At 38.2% G+C, this 23,816-nt stretch overlaps 1 protein-coding gene across 1 annotated transcript in view; it reads right to left on the bottom strand.

Annotated features, from left to right (window-relative positions):
- The window catches only part of LOC124172978 (trafficking kinesin-binding protein milt), a 251,480-nt gene that overhangs the window by 19,399 nt on the left and 208,265 nt on the right, over positions 1–23,816 (bottom strand). Inside the window, exons 20-21 of the mRNA XM_046552508.1 lie at positions 21,193–21,494; positions 16,790–16,920 (exon numbers count right to left, since the gene is read on the bottom strand). Of these exons, the coding sequence (XP_046408464.1) occupies positions 16,790–16,920; positions 21,193–21,494 (433 nt within the window). The remainder of the gene's footprint in view (positions 1–16,789; positions 16,921–21,192; positions 21,495–23,816) is intronic.

Here is a 23,816-nt window from a genome sequence, read left to right as displayed (position 1 = left end):
ATATTGTGAGCCAAAGGTCCAAAAGCCAAAGGTCCGTGGTTCGATACCCGGTCCAGGGGATTTTTTTCTCATGGCAATTCTTCTATATTGGCCCTATATATTTAAATTTAAGCAGATGCAGTTATTGAATGTCAAAACAAGACAATAGTGCTAAATTATTATTTTTTATTCCTCTGAGGCTTTCTTGGGGGATCTATCCCCTAATCCCTCCTCTTTGTTAAGACACTGGGAACCTGGATGGTGCAGTGATGCACACATTCCAGCAGGCTACAAATATTATACACCAGGAAATTCCTCTGCCTAAAAAGAAGATGATGACTTGGTTGTGTACCTTGTAGCAGTGGTGCAGCGAGGGGGGGTTTTGGGGGATAAACCCCCTCCCCCCAGAGCTCAGAGATATTTTTAAGTTTAATCCATATTACTGAATTGGATTGATATAACTAACAGAATGGTGTAAGGATTAATAAAATATCCCTCAGAAAGCCGAAAAACTCACCATTTTGAACCATTAATCTTAAAATTCCGCAATAGGGTGGTTTCCTATAATTTTTTTACTGTCTAAATCGAAAGATTATTACCCCTAGAGTACGCATTTAACACCATTAGATTTTTAAATGACGATATCTATTTTTCGCAATTAAATGAAAAGCGAAAATATTCAAGCGCGCGAACACGCGACGGCTAAGTATGAATGCTGGGAAAAGTCCGTATGACGTCGTTCTGGTTCCCGCTGCCGCAAACTGAGGTGACCTTGGGACGAGGCTCTGAGCGCTGATATGACGCAGGATGCTAGCAGGTAGCAGAGTACCCTGCTAGCTGGTAGCGCTTGGCTTAAATAAGGATTATTAATACCTTATCAAACGAAGAAAACTTTCTGACCTTAGCCAGTTTTAATAGGTGGTTATTAAGGCATGTTTCCCTGAGCTCTGTGCCTCATGAATGCATTGGTAATCTCAGACGATGTAAAACTCCCATCTACTCGTATAGAAACTAGGCCCCTGTGACGTCACGTGGAGTGGCATCGCATGGGCGCCAATCTGGCCTTTTTCAAATGAGGATAAAATTGACCATTGCCATTTGTCTAAACCGGGATTTCTAAAACCAAATAATTTGTAATAATTATGAATACACTAATGGTGGGTAAGGAATCGCAATTAATACCTTTCGTTTTCTTTGAGGAAGGAAACTACCCTAATTACTAATCTCGCACCTACCGCTTATCCTGGAGGGTATTCCATACCCCCACACACCCCGCTATTGGTTGAACCCCCCCTCCCCCGCAAGCTTAATTCCTAGCTGTGCCCCTGCCTTGTAGCATACCTGATCGAAAATGTATTAAAAAATGTAGCACAGTGGACCATGTTTTGACTTGGTTGTCATTTGCTTACTGCTAACTACAGTAAGTGGATGAGTTTCCTTCGTTTTCATAACATCCTGTTTATGTTAATGGTCCACTGTGCTACATTTTTTAATAAGTCTTTAGGAGAGGAAATGAATTGCCGAATAAAAATTGTAGGATGCCATTTAAAAAAGACATATCGCTGTTCATATCTTTGTAAATGACAAAGCTACAAGGAAGGCAATCATGCTAATTAATGTCCCCCTGACGGCTAATGGACATTTGCTTGACACATTTTTGAATTTATATCTGGATAAAAAGTTATTTCGGGTGTCAAGATAAATGGGACACCCTGTATATATTTCCAGCTCTGATAGAAGCGCTACATTAACCCTTTTGCTGCTTCAATAGATTTTTCATCGGTTCCATTATTTTGCCTATTATCCAGAAAAAAATGAATTGAATCATTCATTTGACGTCGCTGAATGTCGCCGCACGAATGGACGTTGTTCCGCAGGAATTTCGAGCAGATGGCAGCACCTACGACCGAAGGGAGGGTTTTTCCAAAACGTAGATATTTACCCGCATATCGTGTTGAAAGGAAAAGTTTTTTGAAAGTCCTGGAATATCCCCGCATGTCGCAGGCAATAACCATAATGTTTTTTGCGGGTATTCCCGCTTGTAGCAGCGAAAGGGTTAAGAGAGATTTAAGTATATCGGGACTAGCAGCAGTGATAACTTTTACGGAGTCAACTGCAATGCACAAATTGTGGCGCCATGCGCACGACTTGGACTACTAGTCGCATTATATGCTCGGCAGTCCATACCACCTTGTCCGGTACAGTCCACAAATTTCCACAGGGGAGAATTAAGAGAGATGTTTTGCCGAACATATAGATATGAGATTCGTATTCCCCCGGAAACATAAAGGAGTTTAATAAATGCTAGTCGTAATCTTGTTTGAGAATTTGCTTTCTACAATCCTATTTATTAATTCTGAAAGCTACTGTCTTGTCTTAATTAGGCTGGGAGCCGCTAGAGACTCGGAGGCTGCGCGCTAGGCTTAGATTGCTTGAACAATTGAGAATGGATATCTTTAAGAGTGACACAGAGAACATAATATTAGAGCCAAACTATATTTCCAGGTCCGATAGAAGCGATGAATTAAGAGAGATGTTATGCATAACGGATATAGATATGGGACTTCGTTTTTCCCCCGAATCATAAAGGATTTTAATAAATGCTAATCATGATTTCCTTAGAGCATTTCCTTTTTATAACCATGAACTCAATAAAATACAAAAGAAGGCAGCGCGGTTCGTCAAAAAACTGCTTCGGGCGTAAGAGCAGTTTTACACTGATGTGAAGCGAATTACGCTGAAAGCTGCTAGTCACTTCGACGCTGAGCGAGAGGCTTAGATTGCTGAACAATTGAGAATGGATATCTTTAAAGGCCGTTTTACACGGTACACGGAATTGCGCAGGTTAGCTGCATTAATTTCTAAAATGGCGTGGAATTGCGCGAATGCATGAACGAAATTAGAACAGGGGCTATTTTGCCGTCTCGCATCCACGCATTCTCGCATGTGTTCTAGCAATGCACCGCTTTACATGACGCAATTTTGATTGCGCCTTCACACGTACGTCAGACTGCGCAATTCCGTGTACCGTGTAAAACGGCCTTAAGAGCGACACGGAGAACATAATATTAGAGCCACACTATATTTCTAAGTCTGATAGAAGCGATAGTTTAAAGACAGATATTTTGCCTAATGGACAGGTGTTGGAATTTGTTTGTCAAAAAGTGCTACAGATGGCGTTACACAGACGTTAAGCGAATTAGGCTGGGAGCTGCTGGAGACTCGGAGGCTGCGTTCTAGGCTTAGATTTTTTGAGCATTAATAGGAATACATATCTTTAATAGAGACACAAAGAACATCATATTGAAACCCCACTACATTTCCAGGTCCGACGGAAATGAAAAACTAAGAGAAATATTTAGCCAAAAGGATAGGTATGGCAATTTGCGTTTCCCTGATAACAATAAAGGTCTTCAATTCACGCTAAGTTCTACAACTGTTTAGCTTGTTCACGAAAAATTAGCCATGGGTTGGAGACAATTTTCGAGAGGGTCGATTCAGTTATTTTTTATAGCACATATCTCATCTCGTTCATCCCAAACGCCCCCAAAAAGTAGAAGCATATAAGAAGTAGGCAAATGTGTCAAAGATAGGAAATTTAGTCACTGGGGTTCCTCACGCCATGCATCCTAAATCTTTACAATGCAAAAAAGAGCTATGAGACCCTTAGCGAAAACACTGTTGGATTTTAACAATTACTGTTGGGTTTTATCAGTTACTGTTGGACTTTAATTGCTATTGTTGGATTTTAACTGTTACTGTTGGATCTTCTACAGTTACTGTTGGGTTTCATCAGTTACTGTTGAATTTTCTACAGGTACTGTTGGATTTTCTACAGGTACTGTTGGATTTTCTACAGTTACTGTTGGATCTTCTACAGTTACTGTTGGGTTTCATCAGTTACTGTTGAATTTTCTACAGGTACTGTTGGATTTTCTACAGTTACTGTTGGATCTTCTACAGTTACTGTTGGGTTTCATCAGTTACTGTTGAATTTTCTACAGTTACTGTTGGATCTTCTACAGTTACTGTTGGATTTCAACAGTTACTGTTGGATTTTAACAGTTACTGTTGGATCTTCTACAGTTACTGTTGGATTTTAACAGTTACTGTTGGATTTTAACAGTTACTGTTGGATCTTCTACAGTTACTGGTGGATTTCAACAGTTACTGTTGGGTTTCATCAGTTACTGTTGAATTTTCTACAGGTACTGTTGGATTTTCTACAGTTACTGTTGACTTTCAACAGTTACTGTTGGATTCAACAGTTGTCCCAATTAACTGTTGAAATTTTCAACAGTTTTTTTTAACAGTTTTTTCGCTAAGGGGACTAATAGCAAATTATCATTATCTTGCCCCTTGCAAACCAATTTTTAGAAAGCTGGGCCTTCTACCTTTTCCTTGTGTCTATATTTTACATGTGTTGTTATACACTCATAATAATTTGAACCAATTTAACCCTAATACGGGCAAGGTGAGTCTCTTGGACTCATCGCATCACATTTTTGAGAATTTTATTATGTTATGGAAATGTCGGCATGTTATAAATTTTTTACTTCTTCTAATTGCATATTTCCAATAAATTAGAGTAATTCAAACTTCTTACGGAATTAAAGCAACTTAGAAATATTTTTTTTCCCTGAATTCCCACCAATCCAGGCAAGGTGACTCTGTTTGCACGAAATGCAAAAAGTAATGTGCATTTTACAAATATTTGGCTTGAATTGTCAAAATAATGTAAAATTATCACTATGTACATGTAACGATAAATATTTGGTGTTTTATCTAAAGAAAACAGAAACAATTAGTCAAAAGAGTCCACTGTACTCTGTGTTTGACTATGTATGAAATTAATAAGTAATTTAAAACTTTTGTTAAACAAAAAATAATCAATTTTATGTTAAATGATTCTATAGTGCACAATGTGTACAAATTGATGTGAAAAGTAATATTTTTTACTGTTTAATAGTTTAAATTAAAAGCAAAAGTTGAAAGAGACCATTGGACTCACCTTGCCCGATTACGTCAGAAAAATATGTTGCCCATATTAGGGTTAATAAAAACAGTGCTGTACACAATCACTATTACAGAAGCTCCACTGACCTACATGTGCCATATGTACGCACCGCAACTGCATCGTGTGGTCCTACCTTAATGGGTCTTAAACTGTGTAATGCATTGCCCAATGAATTGAAATGCATTAATAGTTCTTCTATATTTATGACCAGAATCAAGGAAATTTTACCACATAAAATGTACTACAAAGTTGATGATCTCATTAATGACCGAATATAATATTGTTTTTAGCGTTTTTTCTTCTCATTCTTGTAATTTTGTTAATTAAACTGTAACATGTCTGACCTGTCCCATATCATGTACTTGATCGCTGGACTAATAAATTATTATTATTATTACATATTATTAGTGTTCCCACATTTTTTCCTAAGGTTTTAGAGGGAGTCAATTCTATGACTTATTGTATCTCATCTCGTGCACCCCAAAAATTTGTATAAATCAGTGGTCAGAAGTGGGTTTAATAGTAAAAAGAAAAGAATATTAATACCAGAGTAAATAAAAACATCATGTACTGGCCATTTTACTTTATTGATAAATTAAATATATTAAAATATAATTGGCAAGAGTATTCTCAGGCAATAGCTTCTGAGCACAAACTTAGAAGTAACCTGCCTAATCACTTGTTAGCAATTGGTAACTTTCACTTCAGTCTACGAACCAACTGGTTACATCATTAAATATTCACAACCTTCATAAGTATCATCAAAATCATACAAATCTAAATCATATAATATTAATATAATATATTTTCCCCAGTATTTCCTCTGATTTGATAAAAATATAACTTATGTTCATCACAGAGAACAAAATTAAGTTCTTCAACAGAAAATAATGTCATAGCTTGATGTTTAACAAGCTAGAGAGCTTCCTTGAAAACAATTATTTATTAACATTCCAATTTCCATGGAATTGATGGAGATTCTATTGCATGCACATAGCAACCACATTCTACAACCTTGGACTGCAGCTTGCAGCCATATTGGTAATCCCAAATTTCACGAAGAAACCAACGGTGCCATAAAACTAACCACAAATCTCCCAGAGAATTTTGCAAAAGCCGAGTCTTTACAACTTTTGCCAAATTCTTTACTTAATAAAACAGTGAATAAATTTAAGTAACTTCAGCAACAATTAAGTAGTCGAAATTAAGTAAAACAAAATCCATTAATAACATAAGGATGATCATTGCACGTAAATTCCTTAACATGAAATATAATACCATGTTTGTCTGAATATAGTCCCCCTTTTTTTCCAAAAATGCCCAAGGTAAAAGTAAAGGGAGAAATACAGTAATCATTATCAGATAAATGTGTACATTACTATCAAAAATATATCATTCTGACCTGAAATATACTTTATCATATATTCATAAAAATATTGATATGAAAATATTAACCATTACATATTTTATCATAAATTTAAATAATGTGCCACATTTATGTGCAAATGGAGCATAAGTAACAAAAGCCTCATTTTTCTGAATCCTTGAAAGATGAAAAACTGCTTTTACATTAAAAAATTGCTTGTGTCTATGCTTTGTGAATGTTTACGCTAAAAAATAATCACTTCAAATGCAGATTATTTCATCTTCAGTCCATTCATGCACAGGTGTCACCAGAAAAGCACGTTTAAACAAGTCTGTTGAATTGCACAAAAAGTGACCATGATTTTGCATACAAAAAAATGATTTTTTGTACACATTGTGTGTATTCAGCCTAAAAATAGGCATTACGACTGTAGACTGTGTCATTTTAAGCCCCTTCTCAAACTATACAAAATATGGCACTAAATTTTAGGGAAAGCTCATTATTTTGATGATTCCCATTAAATTTGAAAATGCTTTTAAGTACAAAAAATGCTTCGGTGTATTTTCTGTGTTCGATTAACCAATTAGAGAATAGCATCCGATATATCGTATGCGCGTATTTATTTTTTTTCTGGGCCCCAGTTGACTTGCGATACATTTTGATACTATGTTAAGTTTAAATGGATGTCTGTCTTCACCGTCCCGCTAATATTTTAGTTGACTCCTAGAATTTATCGACTTGAGCAGCATTTATGTATAGACATTGGCATTGAAAGAATTTTCAGTCACCCGCACGGGGTAAGAAATTTTTTTTTTATTGTAGTATTTTGCTCAATATTCTGATAACTTTTACCTAATTTTTCTTCTAAAGGATGATGTTTTTATTTTCTACATTATCAAGTTTTTCTGTACTATTTTGAGTCTGTAATCAACACTAAAAACTGACCGTCCCATATCAGACTTTATTATTTAAACTATTGATAGTAAAAATTTGAAAATTAAAGAAATAAGTTAAATTGAGCCTCATTAGCCAGAATAATTACTTTCTAAACGAAATTCAACTAAAATAACTTTATGCACTAATGGGTTAAGGCTAAAAAAATTATTAAGATTGAGGTAATTTAATTTTTAGCCTATTTACGCTCACATTTCACCAGAAAAGCATGTTTTAAAAACTGTTTTATTATTGCACCATGCCCCTGATTTGATTTTGAAGACCTATACGTAAATGTTTTTGATTTAACATACAAGATAATTCCCAACACTTCAAAACTTAGATCAATAACATTGGATGGGCAAGAGTACTATTTTGTTTTGATCACACGAGCTCAAACCAAAAGGTCTCCGTCTTGTTTTCACAATAAACACACGCACAGAGAAAGCGACACTCAACAATCACATGGCCGTACTGCCGAGAAAAACTAGCGACAACTCTAATAGCCCATCAGCACCGTCTTCCCCATCAGTGTCATCCTGAAAGAACATGTGATAAATGTTTTAGGAATAAATAAAAAAAATGGTGACTAGGTCAGATAATTATAAAAAAATGGTGGGTATTATAGGGTGTTTTTCCAGTGCGAATAATCAAGTTGACTTTAGAATTCACCTAAAAATTCAAAGACAGTGACCTCAGGTGACAGTTTTCAAATTACCTCGTACTGAAGACATCTAGTGGTCTTCGCCACGATAAAAAAATGAGCATCGAAACACAAATTAGGTAACTATGCATTGTTTCTTCCATGCCTTTTCACGACTCATACTTTCATTGCTGTTACCATTGAATGATTGAAAATGTCGACCACGGAAGACAGAAGATGGACTCAAAACGTTACATTTGGGCAGTACAACTTTGAAAATGTAAAATATTTCAGCTACCTCGGTACTAATTTAAACTGTAAGAACTCAACAGAAGAGAACAACTAGAGTAAAACCATCATGCACTGCCCCACTGAAAGATAGAAATGCAAGTGTAAAGCACTGAATGAAACAAGTGTAGCGATCCGGAAACGGAAGGTTTCCATTTCCAAATGAAATTGAAATGTAAAATATTTCAGCTACCTCGGTACTAATTTAAACTGTAAGAACTCAATGATAGAAGAGATCAACAAGAGGATAATGGCTGGAAATAGGGCTTACTTTGCTAATATTAAGCTCCTGAAGTCAACTCTTCTATTTAAGGAGATGAAATTCAAGATCTATAGGACACTTATCAGACCGGTCGTGACATATGGAGCAGAAACGTGGAGCATCTCCGCAGGAAACGAGCAAGCTCTGCGGATATTTGAATGGAAGGTTTTGCGAAAGATATATGGTCCCGTGACAGATGGGGTAACTTCGAGGATAAGAACAAACAAGGATATAGAAAATATTATCCGAGGCGAAGACATAGCAAGGTTTGTGAAGACCCAACGGCTATCTTGGGTAGGTCATGAAAAAAGAATGAGTGAAGAAAGGATGCCTAAGAAGATTCTACATGGAAATATGGATGGAAAGAGAAAAAGAGGAAGACGGAGGAAAAGATGGATGCAGGATGTTGATGAAGACATAAAGGCTATGAGGATTGTCAGATGGTGGGAGAAAGTGCAGAACAGGAGAGAATAGACAGGCGTCTTGACAGAGGCCAAAGCCCATACCGGGCTGTAGTGCCGAGGAAGTAAGTAAGTACCATTGAATGATTGAATGATGAATGGCACTCATGTAATTTCCTACAAGTTACAACTCCAACAGAAAGGCCCATATGATTGCTCTCGTAACATGCTCTTCCTTAGACAATAAAAAACATTACTAACTTTTACTCGTGGCTGCACTTTATCCCTTTTGAGACAGTGGAATTATCGCCTTAGCATGACTGCTATACTCAGCCCAAAGAGATTCTTCTGTCCCCTCCGCAAGGAAAATTTTTGCAGGACATTCATTAACCCATTCGCCTCTTAATTTTCCACGGAAATTTCGGACCTCTATCCCATTTTGATTTTTACTTGAAGTTTTCATTTACCTACCTAATATTTTATGCAACATAATATTTTACTGCATACTTCATATGTTTAGTTGTAATAGGATAATTGCAATAATTTTAGTACATTGTACAGTAGATTCCGGTTAATTGGGACATATTGGGAATTGTGCACTTTGCCCCAATTACCGTATATCTCCGAATATAGTCCCCCCTTTTTTTCCAAAAATGGCCGCGGAAAAGTAAGGGGGGGGGACTATAATCGAGTGTAATCTAGTTTAGCATACTAAAGGTGACCATAAAGTTATAAATAACGGCATAATGGCTAATGTTCTCATAGTCTTTCTATTTGAGTATATTTATGAGGATAATAATCGGAGATATTAGTAATTCTGCCACGTTTTACCGGAAATTAAGACAATTTTTACCACAAATGTTGTAAAGATACGATTCTTCAGATTCAAATAGCATATCGAATATGCGTTTTCACGGAATCCATCGGGTAGCCGCTAATTTTTCTTGGAAAAGTATTGTTAGAATAATTCAATCGACACTGATCACTTAATGACGCGAAACAGTAAATAATTAAAATGAAAACTAAATACACACTATCATTACATTAATCGAACACTAGAATTGAATCAATAGTATATGTACCCGTCGCTCATTTAATAATTACACGATTTAAATAATTGCGAAAAATAAACAAATAAAATGAACCTTTCGTGACGATTTAGCATTTCATTGCGTCCGTAGCTACTATACGTCCATGTGCCCGTGCGGTTCGTGTTTACAACCACTGCCTTTACCGCCTTCGCAGGACAAGAATGCGCAATAGGTGATGCATTTGTTTCTGAAAAGGTGCAATAATCGACGACTTTAAACCAGAAGCGCCGGCATTACTGCATTAGATCGAAATACAGCGACTCAGCAACGAAAGTGTGATCAATTTATTGAGGATAATCTTCAATTCGCCAGGGTAAGTAGGATCGATAAATCACGTCGCATAACGTTTCGCAATTATTTCCGCGATATTTTCTTTATTAAAAATAATTTTACGTTCAACAGTGAGGTGATGGACCAAGTAGAAAGATGAGGATCAATCCTGCGGCAGATTAGAGGCCATCGAAGACGGAGTTTCGATGCCAATTTAAAAATAGCCGTTGCAGAATACGCCGTAAATCATAGTATTCACAGCGCTTGAAAAGCGCTAATACATCGCGGAAGTCATTTCGGGGGTCTCGATGCGGCATATTCAAAGAATTAGAGGAAAATATCGTCGAATTTGTGCGCAAATGCAGAGCAGAAGCTCTTTGTGTAACTTATGCAATGAATCGCGACGAGGCATTGAAAATTGATATAATTTTTTTTTCAGTTTTAATGTTTGTTGGAAAAAGTTTATTCCTTAATTTTATTACTTTGATATTTGTAACTCCTGTAGTTTAATTATTTTGCTTAGCAGGCATTTGATGGCAATATTTTTATAATATTTATAATTTATTTAACACAATTTTGTTTAGATTTCCTAAATTCTTCAGTTCACTTGGATTTGTGATGACTTGATGGGTGTGTTACACTGGATCTAAGGAAGTTTCAGGGCCAAATGCAATACTGTTTATGGGCTTTAAGTTAAGCTTATATATTGAAATTGTCTGTAGTCATTTGGAAATCAAAAATATTAATAATTTGTGAAGGTTTAAAAAATACAATAGGCTTGGATACTTAAAAAATTTTCTCATTTCTTCATTACATCTCGTTAAGGAACTATAAATTACTGATACATGCAATGGATCACAACATGTTTTAGGTATAGTTATTTTGTTGTGATGGAAAATATGTGAATAGATTTGTTCTTAATCTTCACAGAAAAATAATAGTTTTTATGGAATCTAGAATCTTAACTTGCTAACCACAGAAAAATTGCCTTCCTTTACATTTAAAAATTTTTCCCAAAACTGAGGTCTCAAAATTGGGGGGGGGGGGACTATATTCAGAGGGGGACTATATTCGGAGATATACGGTAAGTGGCTGCCCCAATTAGGCGAACTATCCTGTATATCCTGTAAAGTCCTATCCTCCTGCGGATAGTATAAAAACAAGAGATTTCAAAATAGGGCAAGAATAGGAACGTTTGTGAAAAATAAGAGTAAATCAAAGGAGGAAAATATAAAAAAAGTATTCTGAAAATAAAAAATTTTAATTTCGTCGAGAGTATAGAGTCATATGTCGCCGACTCATGGTCCAATAAAGCGGCATGCTGTCCCAATTAAGCAGAGAATACTCTGGGATATTCCTCTATCGGGTTCTGTTCTTCAAGATCTGCCCCAATTAAGCGGCTGCCCCAACTAACCGGTGGAACCCATTGAACGGAATTTACTGTATTTATTTTTAGGATAATATTTATTCATTAGTCATAAAAAATTTCCAAGTCTATAATCAGTCTACCAGCGGTTTGCTGCCTCTTTACCTTAAGGAAAATTGTATCACGCCGGCGAATCGCCGGCTATTTATTCGAATGGGTTGAGAAGGGTCTCGCAGATAATCATGCACTCTCAATGCCATCCTTTTTCGACCCATTATCTCAGACTCCGCATTATCTCAGACTCCGAGAGTAGTCGGGCTCCCCCTTTTTGGCATGTTCCCCCTTGGGTAAATTTTGGATAAAAATTGGCCAAAAAATTTTAGGTAATAATTAGTTGTAAAGTAAATAGGATATGCAAAAAATCAGTTGGCAAGTTAGCTCGGTATGGTATGGTATGGTATTTGGAGGAGGCGACCGACAGCTGAGGTCATTTGCGCCATGAGGGAAGGGTGTGGAAGGAAGGGTGGAGAGAAATCCGGCGTCGGCATTAGCCTGCTCTTAACGAAAGGCGCCAAGGGGACCACGGCTTAACGTCCCATCCGACGGACGGAGTGTTGCCCTTGAAATGTCCTCCACACTACACTCAAGCAGGGATCGGGCAGTCTCTGAAAATTCTCTGCCGCTGCCGGGATTTGAACCCAGGCCCACCGGGTGGGAAGCCAACACTCTAGCCACCACACCAACCCCTTCCCCGTTAGCTCGGTCTTTTAAGGGCTAAATTGGCACCAAGGTAATGACATTATCCGCCATCTACGAATCGTTACTCTTATGATTTGAGGTAGTTTGAAAACAGTTACACACAAGATTGATGTCTTTGATTTAAGGGGTGAACTTGTAATCAAGAAAACTGGACGAGGATAAGGTAAGGAAGAAAATGGGGAGAAATATAAAAAACGACAAACAAAAAAAAAACAAAAACAACAGCCCTTTGTGATTGTTGAGTTGACACTGTTCTCATGGTATTTTCTATTATGTTTCATATACATAAGCATTCACATAATAAATTTTATTGATCCCATCACGTGATAACATGTATAGGAAAAGTCAGATGATGTATAAAATATCCAAAATACACAATACATTACATAAATCAATTAAATCAATATCAATATGTTTAGTTTCCATTGCTATCCGTGGTTAAAATCAGGGGTGGCAACAGAAACTAAACGAAAGACAAAACCAGTAAAATTTCAACAGTTTCGTTCCCTGGAGCGAAATGTAGACACGAAACGACATGGATTTTAAACCCGGGAAGCTAAACTCAGAGTCATAACGAAATCAGAGTCAAAACTACATCGGATCGAAGCTAAACTAAAACCCTGAGACGAAACGCAGATAATGTTTCGCACCGGAGGGACCACAAGCGTCACCTTCGAACGGTTCAGTTTCGACCCACACACTGAGTACAAAGTGTGGTTGAATGAAGTAGAGGTTTGGCCTACCGCCATTAGATGCATGGGACACTCGTATTTTTATCAATAACAGGAGAACGGTGAACGCAAAATGGCCATTCGATTTTTAAGCTCAATGATTTAACCACTATGCACGCATGTCAAACGTAATGGGTCGAAACTATTCCCTCTTATCCCCCTCCACTCAACTTCTGGGATCGAAACTTAACTATGAGCAGCGGAGTTTCGATTGATGTAGTTAGTGAGACGGAAAGAGACAACAGCATGCTTATACTGTAGACATTTTCATCAAAAATCAATTGATGGCTGGGTCTCTTGATACATTTGTAAGAAATTGACTCATTATTCGTGTGGAGAGGTGGATGGCGAAGCTTGTGATTCTGTACTTTTATGGGAATGTTGCGATTAAGTTTCATACAAGACTAAAAAAAGTGTTCTGCACCTTGAACATTCATTCATATTACAAGGCAAGAACATACAATTTGAGTTTTTCTTTTGTGTCACGTATTTAATTTGTTGAATTGGATGGATGAGGCAGATACTTTGTGGAGATCCGTTACGAGATATGAAGTTCCGTTCCCGGGTCGAAACTAAACTTCTTGGTGAAGGATCCATGGTTTTCCCGGCGAATAGACTGGAGGAAGAGTTCTCGGGTTTCCAGCCGGGTCCAAGGGTTTTTCTGCACCGACATTATTGAGCATGAAAGAGCGTTAAAACTACATCAGTGGGACGCATCAGCTGTCGCTGAACATTACACCTCCAGCCCTGGGCATAAAATAATGTTTGACGCTACACGGGTATTGGCGGAGACCGAAGTATATCATCCGCGTCTTATACGTGAATCCGTCGAGATAGCGAAAAGGCAGGAAAACGGTTGAAGCAAACTGGATACAGTGGAACCTCGTTAAAGCGAGTACAGGCTATAGCGAGACCCCCGCTATTACGAGGGATAGCCGATGCACCGTCAATTGACCCTATAATAAGCGTGTTAAAAAATTCGTTTTTACGAGACCCTTTCGGTGTTGGCTCTCGCCATAGCGAGGGTTTCACCGCCGGAAGACTTTCATCAAGACTCCTTAACCTCTGTAATTGCTAGCGATCAGTTAGAAATGAAGTTAATGGAGTGCTAAGTCTCAAATTTATGTGGTAAACTGTCGTTCGATAAATATAATGATTGACGAAACAATGCTTTGCATGATTTTTATTCAGTGCGGCGCTTATAAATTGTTTGAATAGTTAGTCGTTATTTGAGTAAGGAAATTTAGTGATGCAAAAAAACATCGCCTTTCGTCTGGATTTATGCTTACGTTTATCGGATAGATGTTTATCTGTCGCCGCACCACTCCTGTTCCTGTATATCTGTTCGCAACAGGTATACATATTGGCTATTATTTGCTCCACCTCCGGTAAAGCGACAATTCGCTATAGCGAGTGTTTATTAGTGCACCGTGGGGTGTCGTTATATCGAGGTTGCACTGTATTTAAGCTCAATCATTTAATCTCTATGCACGCATGTCAAACGTAATGGGTCGAAATTATTCCCTCTTATCCCCCTTCCACTCAACTTCTGGGATTGAAACTTAACTACGAGCAGCGGAGATTCGATTACTTTAGTTTCGTTTCCGGGAGTAACGTTTTGTCCTGGGTCAAAACGTTAACTCCTTGTTGATTTTAATTTCGTGCGGGAATGAAACTAAACCGAGACCTCGTACAGTGAGTCCTCGTTCTACGTCGCCCCGTTTAACGTCATTTCGCGATAACGTCATGAAAATTTTGAGACAGTCACTCGTTTATCGCACCTTCGCTTCACGATAACGTCAAGTCTTTTAAATTTTGCGCGAGAAAAAAACGCGAAGCGGTGGGCGTTGCAGGTTGTTCGTTTTGTGGGCGGTAATACAGTCAGTCTAAACGAAGTGTAAAACGGTGCGTTTATTGTTAATTGCTATTCCGGTTTTAGCAAATTTTCTGCAAAATGAATTCTTAGGTAGGAGCGCAAGGTTTTACTTGACATAATGGTTTTCAGGAACCTAAAAAGTGGTTTCAAGGAATTTTTCCGTGTGGAACTCGGAGTTTTTGTCGTCACTTTTTTCAGTGTGCTCACAATAATTTTGGTTCCTGTAACGGCGACGATGTTTCAGCGATGAGGATGCCCATAAGAAACAATGTAGAAAGTGAATATCAGCTCATGGACCTCACAATTCCTACGCAAAAAATTTTAGCGTATCATATCTGGGGCATTTTTTACGATGGGAATGCCAAACTATCGCATAAATATGAGTTCCTGTCTTCATCGACGACAATAGCAACAGTGACGTAAATCCTTCTCCATTTTTGTATCTTCCCGCATTTGCTTTTCGGCTTCACTATGGTGGTCACCCGGGCGAGCGTCACCTGGGCATCATCATCGCTGAAACATTGTCACAGTTACAGAAACCAAAATTATTGTGAACTCGGCAAAAAAAAGTGACGGCAAAAACTCCCGAGTTCTACACGGAAAAATGCCTTGAAATCACTTTTTAGGTTCCTGAAAACCATTATGCCAAGTAAAACCTTGCGCACCTACGCAAGAATTCATTTTGAGGAAATTTTTGCTAAAACCGTAATCGCAATTAAGAATAAACACACCATTTTACACTTTGCTTAGACTGACGGTATTACCGCCCATAAAACGAACAACCTGCAAAGCCCGCCGCTTCGCATTTTTTTCTCGCGCGAAATTTAAAAGCCCTGACATTATTGCGAAGCGTAGGTGTGATAAACAAATGCAAGGTCTCAAAATTTTCGTGACGTTATCGCGAAATGAAATTAAAAGGGGTGACGTAGAACGAGGACTCACTGTATATTCAAAACTCCATGAATCTTGGTACAATTTGAAAACTTTTAATAAGGCTCTGAATAATATTTCAAATACTGATTTCATAAAATAAAATCATTTAGCTGTTGATTTATCAAGATAAAATATTTCAAGCCCAAATTTTAACTTGAGAGAAAAAGTTGACATTTTCATGGAATTGCCCATTATCATTATAAAGTAAAAACCTCTATGTAGTGAACCTTTTTATCTCGTAAAACCTCCACTTAACATACCAAGGAGACACCCCCGAGACGGCCTAACTACCTCTGCAAATCGTACCGAGACAACTAGAGACCTATTAAAGTATACCGGGACTAACCACGGTGATAACTTTTTACAAAGTCACCCGCAATGCACAAATAGTGCGAAAAATCCACAGAGGAAAAAACATTCGCCTTGATAAGTCCAGAGAGAACACCTCTAGTGTTCAAAGTTCGGGCTTTGCTCTCCGGCTGTGGCGCCATGCGCACGACCTGGACTGCTAGTCGCATAATATGCTCAGCAGTCCATACCACCTTGTCCGGTATAGTCCACTAATTTCCACAGGGAAGAATGACGCCTCGATAGCTTAACTGGCTAAAGCACTCGGAAATCGAGGGATCCGGGTTCGAATCCCGGTCAAGGCGAATGAATTTTCCTCGGTGGATTTTTCGCACCAACTAGAGACCATTAATGCAGCCGCGATTACGTACATGTAATGACATTTTCAGCTTGTTTTTTCGTATACACCTTCAATAATACATTCACAATAATAATAATACGTTCCTGAAAATGTGTACAATAGTCAAATGTACAAAAATCAAAACATTATGGGGGTGGAAAAAAAGGTTAATGATGAGGAACTCACCTTTCGATCTGATCTGGAGAGTGGAGGTCGCCCTGGTCTCTTTCCGGTCATCGCAGCCCCCGATCCAGGTATCGGAGCCAGGCTCCCAGCCAACGAACGCCTCAACAGCTCAGCACCACTCGATATGAGGCCTGCAGATGACAAAGAGTACAATCATACAATAAAAGAAATACATTGGTACAATTATACTACCAATGGTTATAATTTTCATATTGCATTACGGACATATGTTTTGTAGGTGGCATATCTTTTTATATTCGAAATTCACCCCTATGGCACAAGAAATGCAAACAATATTCATGTAACTTTTCACAAAAAGAAGATATCTTCAAATAATCCTATGGTCATGGGTACCAAAATCTATAACTTACTACCTGACAGTGTGAAGTGTACAAAATGGACAAAATTATTTTTAAAAAACTCTTAAAAGAGTATCTGATAATGAAATGTTATCATACTGTAAATGAATTCTTTAGTGATGATCACAAACAATGTTAAATTGAATCATTTTCTTTATGACCCATGTATACAGTGATGCTTTTGTACTTCGTATTTAAATAATTATGTTGTACTTTATACACTGACGAATCTGATACCTACATTTGTATGGTCTGCAGAGAATAAATTATTATTATTATTATTATATGTAGCAAATCTGCATTTCATTTTCAAGTTCCGCTTATCACAACGGTCATGGACTTAAAGCGTTGAAAAATAACCACAAAATCGTCGCTTTCTCGATATTTTGAAAATCTTATTCCAATTATGTCTCAATGCTAAACTTAACCAATCCAAAGTATGTCAAATAAAATCCTATTGAAAATAACAAATGTTTTTAGCAGTGCACAATTAAGTTCCTTTGCCTTTCAAAGAATCAGCTGGGAAAATTTTTAATATTAAAACCACTTATGGACACATATAGAGTACAATTATACTATAAAGAGTACAATAGGGTGGTTTCCTATAATTTTTTTATTCCCTAAATCGAAAGATTATAACTCCCGGCGTACACATGTCATGCTCTTAGATTTTTAAATGATGATATCTATTTTCCACGATAAAATGAAAAGTGAAAATTTTCAAGCACCCGAAAATGTGACGGCTAACTTTGAATGCTGGGAAAAGCCCTGTGACGTATTTCTGGTTCCCGCTGTCGCCGTGTGAGATCACCATGGGGCAAGGCTTCGAGCACCACTACGATGCAGGATGCTAGCAGGTAGTGCTTGGCTTAAATAAGGATTATTAATACCTTATCAAACGAAGAAAACTTTCTGACCTTAGGCAATTTTAATAGGTGATTATTAAGAAATGTTTCCCTGAGCTCTGTGCCTCATGCATGCATTGGTAATCTCAGACGATGTAAAACTCCTATCTACTCGTATAGAATCTAAGTCCCTGTGACGTCACGTGGAGTGGCATCACATGGGCGCCAATCTGGCCTTTTTCAAATGAGGTTAACATTGACCATTAACATTCGTCCAAACTGGGATTTCTAAAACCAAATAAATTGCATATTATGAATACACTTATGGTGGGTAATGAAATGCAATCAATGCCTTTCATTTTCTTTGATGAAGGAAACTACCCCATTAGACCTTGTTTGAAGGTTGGAGTGCTCTAAAATGATCGTAGAATAGTGCATGGTTTGTGCAAAAACCAAATAACAAAATGTGAACCCGACGGTGCAAACGCAAGAAGAAAAAAAGGAGTGAGACAAGGGTGTGCACTATCCCCAGTAATTTTTAATGTTTACATCAAGAATGCCATCAATGAAATCAAGGCCCTTGGGTGCCAATATCAGGGGAAAAAGAATTAGTATGCTGCAATTTGCTGACAATATAGCTGTCATAGGGAAGACAGAAAATAAGTTGAAGAAGACTTTGACAAATATGTGAAGGACAATAGCCATATATCAGCTGAAAATCAGCAATAAGAAGACTAAAATATTGGTATGCAGCAAAAGGGAGGGAGGAGGGTAGGACAATTACTTAGCTAGGAAAACAAAGGCTTACGAGGTGAAAGAGTTTTCTTACTTTGGAGGCCGAATTACCAACAATGGACAAAGCAAGAAAGAAATAGTCATCAGAATAGTGCAGGCAAAGAGGGCTTTCTACCAAAAGAAGAATCTTCTTAGAACTGAGAATACAAGCATAGAAGTAAGGAAACAATTCATCAGATGCTGCAAATGGAACATGTTTCTCTATAGAAGAGAGGCTTGGACGTTGACAGCAGCAGAGAAGTCAAGAGTGGAAGCATTCGAAATATAGTGCTACATATATATAAGAATGATGAAGATAAAATGGGTCGTTCGTTTAAGTAACGAAGAAGTGCTAAGAAGAGTTGGTTTGAGAGATGTCTTCCAAATAAACCCCAGCTTAGTTGGCTATATTATGAGGCAAGATAGCCTGATGAAAACAATCGTAGAAAGACAGGTGGAAGGGAAGAAGGGCAAGGGATGGTCGTAAATGAGTTAATCTATAGCATAGGAGATACTTCCCCAGGTTATAACAAACTCATAATTTACGAATCAGGCTAATACAATGAAAAACTGTTAATCGCAACGCAAAACCTACGCTAAATTCACAGCAAATTTTTAATACATACAAAATTTCAAAAATGGAATCTCTTTGAAATTGTAAACCTCGACCTCGGTCTCTTGGAAGGAGTGATATTCATTTTTAACACGTTGCGTACGGATGGCGAGAATTCTCGTCATTTTTTTCCCGAACGTTCCGGACTTATAACAAAGATTCTCGTCATTTAGGCACGTCAACCTAAACAATTTTAAAGCGTACAATACGTATTCGTTAGTACGTTTTCAGTTGTTGTTCGTTATTCATAATGAATTGATGCATCATAACGTTTGATTGGGTAAAGTTATATTATAAACATTAGCTTTTTAACCATGTTTAAACCAAAGGCATTACGCCCTAATAGGCACGTATTTCCAATCTAAACACCTCCACCCAGAATTCCTAGGAATTTAAATACCCCGGTACGTAATGTGTTAAGGGCAAGTTGCTACATACGGAGTATGTTTCTCAATGGGAACAAGGCTTGGACGTCGACAGCAGCAGAGAAGTCAAAGAGTGGAAGTATTCGAAATGTAAAGCTATCATAGAAGAATGATGAAGATAAAATAGATCGACCGTGTAGTAAGTAACGAGAAAGTGCTAAGAAGAGTGGGAGAAATGAGATGTCTCCTAAATACTTTTAAGCAGAAGACGGCACAACTTAGTTGTCCACATTATGAGGCACGATGGCCTGATGAAGACAATCGTTGAAGGACAAGTGGAAGGGAAAAAGGGTAAGGGACGGCCCCGAATGAGTTATATCGGACAGGTTATAAAGGATGTAAAAGAGAATAAATATGTAGCTATGAAGAGATTAGCGGATGGGAGAGAGAAATGGAGAGCTGTGTTAAACCAATCGTAGGATTGTTGACTAATGATGATGATGATGATGGTTCAAAATTGTGAGTTTTGCGTCCTTCTCATGGGTATTTTATTAATATTTACACTAGTTTATAAGCAACATTAATCCAATTTAGTAGGAATGGACGGATCCAGGATTTTTTTCGGATCCGGAATCGGATCGGATCCTTGATTTGATGAGTGGGAGAAAAGAGAAATCTTCTAGAAACCTAAAGGAGAAGACGGAACAACTTAGTTGGCAACATATAATGAGGCATGATCGCCTGACGAAGACAATCGTAGAAGGACAGGTGGAAGGGAAGAAAGGCAAGGGACGGCCCCGAATGAGTTAAATAGGACAAAGGGTTATAAAGAATATGAAAGAGAAGAAAGATGCTGATATGGAAATTCCAAAATATGTAGAAATATGTTGTTGTGTGACGTCTCAGAATAGCCAGCTATGACAAACTATGCCTTGGGATTTGCACCTTTTCACTTTCAAGAACGCCTAACCTTCCTCTTCCCCTTCCTCTTGGACGAATACATCCTGGTTCCACTTCCCTATATAATGGCACGGTGGAGATGCTATTGGCACCCAGGGACTCACTCAGTAACTCATACTCTGTCACTGGTCACTCGTCAGTGGTCAGTCAGCTATGTAGCCGTCAGTTGGAATCGAAGCGCAGGCCGTATGGCCCGTGCGACCGAAGCGCCTCGCTATCCACCCGTGCCATCACCAGCAGCTCCTCTCCTTCCCGAGACTTTCGGTAATATCCTAAATTTTGGCCATTCTGGACGCACAAATCCATCATCACTTTATGTATTCGGAAATTGGGATCTTAAATTCGGAAATAAACTTTGGGTAAAAACTTTAAATACTTGTGTATGATTATTTGCTTCCCTACACCAAGGGCAAGAACCCACATAATTTAAAGCGTGCGACCCGCGCCTTTCGAGTTGGCGGGCCGCTCCCATTACATAGCAACTCACTTGCAATGGGGTTTCCATCCTCTCCTTCCTCGTACAGCTCAGGCGACGGTGATCTCGTGGTCGCCAAGCTGTCGTCGGGGCTGTTGCAAGGTGTGGCTGTCGCCGACGTGAAGTGTGCCCCCGAGCAGCTGTTGAGGTCTTCCGTGGACGACGATGCGGATATGCCACGCTCCCGCAGCATCTTGGCCAACCCGAGCGCGGTGGAGAAGGTTGGAGTGGCAGTGGATATGGACGAACGCCTGCTCAGGAGCTGAGGTGTGGGCTGGGATGGGGAAGAGGTCACGGGGGACTGGGGCATTGGGCTGCATGTCGGTATCCGTCCGTCCAAAGAGTTTCCGTCAGTCAATCAAAGTGTACGTCAAAGATTCCATCAAATTTTTCGTCAAATTTTTCCAAAAAAATTGTAACGAAATATACCAAAATATTTCCAGTCAAATATCAATCAACAAAAAGAGTAATTCATGGGTCAATCAAAGCGTGTGTCGAAGATTTTGTCAAATTTTCCATTAAATTTTTTGATGAGATATCCAAACAAATATCCAATCAAATACAACAGCAAAAGATCGATCAAATTAGCAGTCAATTCAAATTTTTCATCCATTTTACCAGGAGATTTAAAAAATTAAATATCCCATTAGTTAAATAGTAAGATATTCAATCAAAAATTAGAACAAATGACCCATCAAATTTAAAGTCATGTCGCATACAAGTCAATATGTATTCAGTCAAATGTTCAGTTAAATTGTTGATCAAATTACATCAAATACCCAATCATGCATCCCATACAGCATGGAGCAAATCATTTAAATGTCACAGCAGTGAGTGCAAAACACGAACAAAAAGACGAAGTCAATTGAAAGGTGTGTCAAAAAGTTCATCGAGAATGTGATGTGTCATATATAGTCCGTCGAGCAGTCCAGAAGAGCCCAAGACAAAACACCACCCAAAATGGGATTCACACCAACAAATAAGTGATTCACACCATTCAATTAGGGGTTCACATCATCAAATAAGGAGTTCACACCATCCAATGAGAGGTTCACACCATCAAACCAGCCATCAGTGGGTAGTCACCATTATTCAGGTTCATTTCCGAGGAAGATGCAGGATACAAACCAGGCAGGACAGGAAACACATAATCATACAAGAGAGACAAGCAGAGATTAGTTGGAGGCACAAATTACAAACAACTAGTTCACATTCAACATAGAGTACATAAAAGTCAAAAGATAAAATTCACTCATGATTTCAGTTTCTCAAAGACTGAGATTAAAAAAATTCAAGGTTACAAATTTTCAGGTTTTCAGGTTAACAAATCAAGTATTAATTCTCTTTTTTCTCTTCACACCAGGTCGTATTTAACTCACAGCATATTTGAGGTTGAGGCAGCCTATGTCAAGGAAGACAATATGGCATCCTTAAAAATACCACTGAAATTCAGTTTTTACGGCATTTTCCTTTTGTTGCTGTTTTAGTTCACTGTAACCACAATTTTCTTTTCCCCATATCTAGTACCATCGTCATAGTGCAAAATGGCATTTTTTTAAACCCCAGTAAATTCAATTTTCCTCAATTCTACACTTGCTAATGTCAATTTCCATTAATTAATCTAAAACACATGAGATTGTAAAGGTTATATACAGGTAGTGATGGTAAAATCAGCTTTAATTAAACTAAAAAATCGAGTTTTAATAGTCGAAGAAAGAGGAAATAAAACCTTATGGATGTAAAAGAGAAGAAACACGTTGCTATAAAAGGTTAGCAGATGGGAGAGAGAAATAGAGAGCTGCCAATCTTAGGATTGTTGACTAATGATGATGACGCAATGCACATTGCGCAGTAACTACAGATTCCATCTTTACAAACTGTAAAACACAAAAAGCTTTCTGTTGTGTGAAAAATCCACAGAGGAAAAATCATTCGCCTTGACCAGGTTCGAATCCCAGTCAAGGCGAATGATTTTTCCTCTGTGGATTTTTCGCACTATTTGTGCATTGCGGGTGACTCCATAAAAAGTTATCACCGTGGCTAGTCCCGGTATAATTTAAATAAGCTTTCTGTTCATTAGTCGTCAACTTGCCACTTCCGCTCTCTACTGTATGGCAGTAGAAAGATTGGGTATTCACGTGCACTGTTGCCAACAATCAAAACTGTTTGAGTTGCTCTTACATTTGATGCCTCATTTATAGGCGTAAGTAAAGAGAAATTAATATTACGAAGCTCTAAAACCCTGCTATTCGTTTTGAAACCCTTTCAGTGCGGCAAGCCAACATATCGGCTTTTGCCACTCAGACAAAATGTGTGGCAGGACGATGTATCGGCTCTTACGTAATACATTATTTAATTTGCTATAACTTATTACGTTGATAAATTTTATTTCAGTAAAGGTAAAAACATTTTGTTAATATTGACCAGTCTATACTCGGTTCATTTTATCTTTGCTGGTGTGGTCAAAGCAAGTGGAGATGAGGGGAGGGAAAGTTACTCGACATGTGAATTTGCCTTTGCCAATCAGCAAACAGTAGGCGTGGCCACAGTGAGTCGCTCTCAGACCTCCGCCGGGTAGACATCGTGAATCTGCTCGTGGAGCAGCGTTGCCATACCTCACGCGTTCTCCTAGTATG

Source organism: Ischnura elegans (assembly GCF_921293095.1).
Source record: "Ischnura elegans chromosome 13 unlocalized genomic scaffold, ioIscEleg1.1 SUPER_13_unloc_3, whole genome shotgun sequence".
Taxonomy (NCBI): Eukaryota; Metazoa; Arthropoda; class Insecta; order Odonata; family Coenagrionidae; genus Ischnura; species Ischnura elegans.
Note: the sequence above shows the minus strand (reverse complement) of the source record. Positions and strands in the feature narration are given on the sequence as shown.